At 35.0% G+C, this 6,000-nt stretch overlaps 1 protein-coding gene across 4 annotated transcripts in view; it reads left to right on the top strand.

Annotated features, from left to right (window-relative positions):
- The window catches only part of Ddr (discoidin domain-containing receptor 2), a 1,446,713-nt gene that overhangs the window by 1,290,887 nt on the left and 149,826 nt on the right, over window positions 1-6,000 (top strand). For all 4 annotated transcript variants that reach the window (XM_069815692.1, XM_069815694.1, XM_069815693.1 and 1 more), the window contains one exon: window positions 2,536-2,743. In XM_069815692.1, coding sequence (XP_069671793.1) covers window positions 2,536-2,743 — 208 coding nt within the window. The remainder of the gene's footprint in view (window positions 1-2,535; window positions 2,744-6,000) is intronic.

Below are 6,000 nucleotides of genomic sequence, written 5' to 3'. Positions count from 1 at the left end.
AACCGTAAACTTTACAGTTGTCACATATTCCTGTAGTTTCAATCTTACTCTTGTGTCCATCTTGTACTAAATGTACCTAAGTTTGTATATAATATATTCTGATTTGTATTATCAGATCCCATATTTCCAATTTGCAGTAAATCTGCCTCAGTTTTTTTAATATTTTGGTTTGTTAATTCTTAAATCCTGCTGTTGTTTCCGTCTTGTACTAAGTATGACTAAGATTTTATACATTCTGATTTATAATTTTCAGATTCCCCCGTTATAAATCTGCCTAAGTTTTTAAATAGTTTTGTTTTTTAGTGCCACATCCTCCAGTTTTTTCCAACTTGTACTAAATCTGCATAAGTTTTTATATATTCTGATTTGTAATTTGTCAGATCTTCTTGTTATTCCCAACTTCTAGTAAATCAGCCTAAGTTTTTAAATATTTTAGTTTGTAATTGTTAGATCCTCCAGTTGTTTTCAACGTATATTAAATATTAAACCTGCCTGAATTTTTATACATTCTGCCTTATAATTTGTCATATCCTTCTGTCGTTTGTAACTTGTACTAAATCTGCCTAAGTTTTTATACATTCTGAAATAATTTGACAGATCCTCTGTTGTTTACAAATTGTAATAGAACTGCATAAGTTTTATATATACTGGTTTATAATTATGATATCCTCCAGCTGTTTCCAACTTGTACTATATCTGCCTAAGTTTTTATACATTCTGATTTGTAATTTGTCAGATCTTCCTGTTGTTTCCAACTTCTAGTAAATCAGCTAGAGTTATTAAACATTTTATTTTGTAATTGTTAGATCCTCCAGTTGTTTTCAACGTGTATTAAATCTTAAATTTTTCTAAATTTTTATACATTCTGCCTTATAATTTGTCAGATCTTCCTGTTGTTTGTAACTTGTACTAAATCTGCCTAAGGTTTTATACATTCTGATTTGTAATTTGTCAGATCTTCCTGTTGTTGCCAACTTCTAGTAAATCTGCCAAGTTTTTAAATATTTTAATTTGTAGTTGTTAGATTCTCCAGTTGTTTTCAACTTATATTAAATCTGCCTAAATTTTTATACATTCTACCTCATAATTTGTCAGATCTTGCTGCTATTTGCAACTTCTACTAAATCTGAACCTAAGTTTTTATACATTCTGATTTGTAACATTTTGTCGGATCTTCCTGTTGTTCCCAACTTCTAGTAAATCAGCCTAAGTTTTTAAATATTTTAGTTTGTAATTGTTAGATCCTCGAGTTGTTTTCAACGTGTATTAAATTTTAAATCTGCCTCAATTTTTATACATTCTGCCTTATAATTTGTCACATCTTCCTGTTGTTTGTAACTTGTACTAAATCTACCTAAGTTTTTATACATTCTGATTTGTAATTTGTCAGATCTTCCTGTTGTTTCTAACTTCTAGTAAATCAGCCTAAGTTTTTAATTATTTTAGTTTGTAATTGTTAGATCCTCCAGTTGTTTTCAACGTGTATTAAATCTTAAATCTGCCTAAATTTTTATACATTCTGCCTTATAATCTGTCAGATATTCCTGCTGTTTGTTACTTGTACTAAATCTGCCTAACGTTTTATACATTCTGATTTGTAATTTGTCAGATCTTCCTGTTGTTTCCAACTTCTAGTAAATCAGCCTAAGTTTTTAAATATTTTAGTTTGTAATTGTTAGATTCTCTAGTTGTTTTCAACTTATATTAAATCTGCCTAAATTTTTATACATTCTGCCTTATAATCTGTCAGATCTTCCTGCTGTTTGTAACTTGTACTAAATCTGCCTAACGTTTTATACATTCTGATTTGTAATTTGTCAGATCTTCCTGTTGTTTCCAACTTCTAGTAAATCAGCCTAAGTTTTTAAATATTTTAGTTTGTAATTGTTAGATTCTCTAGTTGTTTTCAACTTACATTAAATCTGCCTAAATTTTTATACATTCTACCTCATCATTTGTCAGATCTTCCTGTTGTTTGCAACTTGTATTAAATCTACCTAAGTTTTATACATTCTGATTTGTAACATTTTGTCGGATCTTCCTGTTGTTCTCAACTTCTAGAAAATCAGCCTAAGTTTTCAAATATCTTAGTTTGTAATTGTTAGATCCTCCAGTTGTTTCCAATTTGTATTAAATCTGCCTAAGCTGTTATACAATCTGACTTACAACTTGTCATAGCTTCCCGTTGTTTCCAACTTGTACTAAATCTACCTACAGTTTATTATATTCCCGTTCGAAATTGCCAGATCCTCCAGTTGTTTCCCACTTACATGAAGCTCAGTACATTCATACACTCCATTGGTGGATTGGCACGTGAATGATATGCAGTAATCTACGATATATCTATACCAGACGTCTAACTTGTGCCTTTTTAATGAGATCCTCTCATGGTACAGAGATTTGATTAGAGCGTGACTTTGGATAAGACAATGCAGTCACGCGTTCGCAGTGACCAGGTGTTGAGGAGCAGTCTTCTCAGCCTGTTGTGATGTCATGGGGCTGGTTGTTACAATCTGTTTGGCTTATTGTTTGCAGGTCTTCTCTCACGCCAAAGTGCACTTCAGCATCGGGGGCCATCAGTTCTTCGGCGAGCCCGTGCTGTTCTCGTACATGCCCGACCTCATCATGGAGCACGCGCGCAACGTGACCATCAAGCTGCACAACCGCGTGGGCCGCTACGTCCGGCTGCAGCTCTACTTCGCCGCCAAGTGGATCATGGTCAGCGAGGTCTCCTTCGATAGTGGTGAGTTGACAAGTCGTAAATCACTCCTGTACATCAGTTGTTTCATCTTGTCCAAATAAAACTGTATAATACCGAAGCTCTATAGCGCACACAATATAATAAGCACGGGCAGAAGATTGCATCGACGGACCTCGTGTACTGTGACCTCCTCCTTCTCAGTTTCTTTCTGTTGAGGGAGGAGAGAAATCTTTCAGGGCAACATTTTCATTATTTTATTCTCAGAAACTGGCTCGAATACAAATTTGCTTTTGCTTTAGAGTATGCCATTAGAAAAGTCCAGGATAACAGAGAGGGTTTGGAATTGAACGGGTTACATCAGCTGCTTGTCTATGCGGATGACGTGAATATGTTAGGAGAAAATCCACAAACGATTAGGGAAAACACGGGAATTTTAGTGGAAGCAAGTAAAGAGATAGGTTTGGAAGTAAATCCCGAAAAGACAAAGTATATGATTATGTCTCGTGACGAGAATATTGTACGAAATGGAAATATAAAAATTGGAAGAGGTGGAGAAGTTCAAATATCTTGGAGCAACAGTAACAAATATAAACGATACTCGGGAGGAAATTAAACACAGATAAAATATGTGAAATGCCTGTTATTATTCGGTTGAGAAGCTTTTATCATCCAGTCTGCTATAAAAAAATGTGAAAGTTAGAATTTATAAAACAGTTATATTACCGGTTGTTCTTTATGGTTGTGAAACTTGCACTCTCACTTTGAGAGAGGAACATAGGTTAAGGGTGTTTGAGAATAAGGCGCTTAGGAGAATATTTGGGGCTAAGAGGGATGAAGTTACAGGAGAATGGAGAAAGTTACACAACACAGAACTGCACGCATTGTATTCTTCACCTGACATAATTAGGAACATTAAATCCAGACGTTTGAGATGGGCTAGGCATGTAGTACGTATGGGCGAATCCAGAAATGCATATAAAGTGTTAGTTGGGAGGCCGGAGGGAAAAAAGACCTTTAGGGAGGCCAAGACGTAGATGGGAAGATAATATTAAACTGGATTTGAGGGACGTGGGATATGATGATAGGGACTGGATTAATCTTGCACAGGATAGGGACCGCTGGCGGGCTTATGTGAGGGCGGCAATGAACCTCCGGGTTCCTTAAAAGCCAATAAGTAAGTAAGTCATGAAATCGAAGTTAATTCCTTTTTCGTTAAACATAACTGATAATCAGAAACTAAACTCAAATTCCCATCTCACAATCATTATAATTATTATTATTATTATTATTATTATTATTATTATTCTCCAATCAAGGGAATCCTAATCACGAAGCAGCTGACATGCTAGGGTTATATATGTATCATTGTATGTACATTTTTAAATAACAGTTAGTAATCGCTCTACAGCCTTTCAAAGGTATTCATTCATTCATTCATTCATTCCTAGAGTTCTGCCCAAGGGCAGGTCTTTCACTACAAACTCAGCATTCTCCAATCTTTCCTATTTTCTGCCTTCCTCTTTGTTTCCTCATATGATCCATATATGAGGCGTTCAGAGCTAAAGTGGATCAAGTCCATGAGCCATGGTTTTGAGATAATATGACTTAAAGTTAACCTGCTCTAGTGAATTATCTAATTTGACTAGCAATAATTTTATTGCTCCATCCTCAAATTCTAGATTTATAAAATATAAACAATTGTGATGTTAATTCATGCAACGCTTTGGTGACTTGATCCACTATGGCTCAGAACATCATGAACAAATAATATGAGCCAAAAGTGACTAGTGTCACCTACCGGCGAATGCTTGGAAATTAAGACTTGATCTGTTACTGCTCGGAAAAGATCCAACTTCAGACAATCAAAAAATGAATTAAACTCAATGTATGAAAATTTGTGATTTAATCCACTTTAGTTCTGAACGCCTCATATCTTAATGTCGTGTATTATTTGATACTGTATCTTTTTCTACCTCGAACTCTTCTCCCGTTCACCATTCCTTCCAGTACATCCTTCAGTAGGCAGTTTCTTCTCGGTCAGTGACTCAACCAATTCGGTTTTCTCTTCCTGATCAGTTTCAGCATCATTCTTTCTTCACCCACTCTTCCAAGACAGCTTCATTTCTTGTGCTGTCTGTCCACTCCACACGCTGCATTCTTCTCCATATCCACATTTCAAATGCTTCTAATCGCTTCTGTTCACTTCTTTGTAATGTCCATGTTTCTGCCCCATACAACGCCACACTTCACACAAAGCACTTTCTTAGTTCTTTTTCCAGATGTTAACAGAAGATGCTCCTTTTTCTATTAAAAGCTTCCTTTGCCATTGCTAGCCTCCTTTTGACTTCCTGGCAGCAGCTCATGTTACTGCTTATAGTAGACACCAAGTATCTGAAGCTGTCCACTTGCTCTACTGCCTCATTTCCAATTCGCAAGTTTACCTTTTTTATTTTTCTTCCTATGACCATGGTCTTCGTGTTATTTGCATTTGTCTTCATCCCATACTGCTCGCAGCTGTCATTTAGCTCCAGTAGCATACCCCTTAATGCCATGTCTTCTGTTAACAACGTCATATCATCAGAAATTCAAAGGTATAATACAGCACATTTATAAATTATCTATAGCAGCAGAATTTCTGGAATACTTTACTTTATATCATTAAATATGTCATTCTTAAAATCAGAATAAAATACCTACATAAAATAATTTTAAAATAATAACTTACAGTATAATTTTTATTTCACATTTTACTAGCAAATTATGAAAGAATATCACATAACACAAACGTACAAAAACGAACGTCAGTGCAGTTAACGCAAATTTTCTTAAGTAATTTCCATGTTTGTATTTGTCTTTTACTGTTGTGCTCTTCATCACTTCTGCAATGCAGACATGTAATGAGAAAATCTTGAAATCTATTTTTTTCCTTGACACCCACGTGAAGATAAATATTTAAAATAGTGAATTAGGCTTACAGGTAATAATGTCACGGAGTAATTTCGGATTTCTGTTTGAATTGCTTTCTTTTTATTATAGAAACCTACTCAAGTCACAATTTGAAAGTATGTGACTAAGTACAATCATAGTAATATGTTGGTGTAAAAAATAAAAAAAGAATCATAATCCTTACATACGAAAAGTATAGTTTCTCAACTCAATAGTCGTCGTTAATGTAAGGAGTCACTGTCACTCATCGATGACGAAGTTCGATGGACTTAGCGATGGACAAGGAACGTGGTCCAGCTGAACTATTTCTCACAAGAGTGCATGTCACAGGACTCGTGTCCACGTGTGTTCAC

Source organism: Periplaneta americana, chromosome 17 (assembly GCF_040183065.1).
Source record: "Periplaneta americana isolate PAMFEO1 chromosome 17, P.americana_PAMFEO1_priV1, whole genome shotgun sequence".
NCBI lineage: Eukaryota > Metazoa > Arthropoda > Insecta > Blattodea > Blattidae > Periplaneta > Periplaneta americana.
Note: the sequence above shows the minus strand (reverse complement) of the source record. Positions and strands in the feature narration are given on the sequence as shown.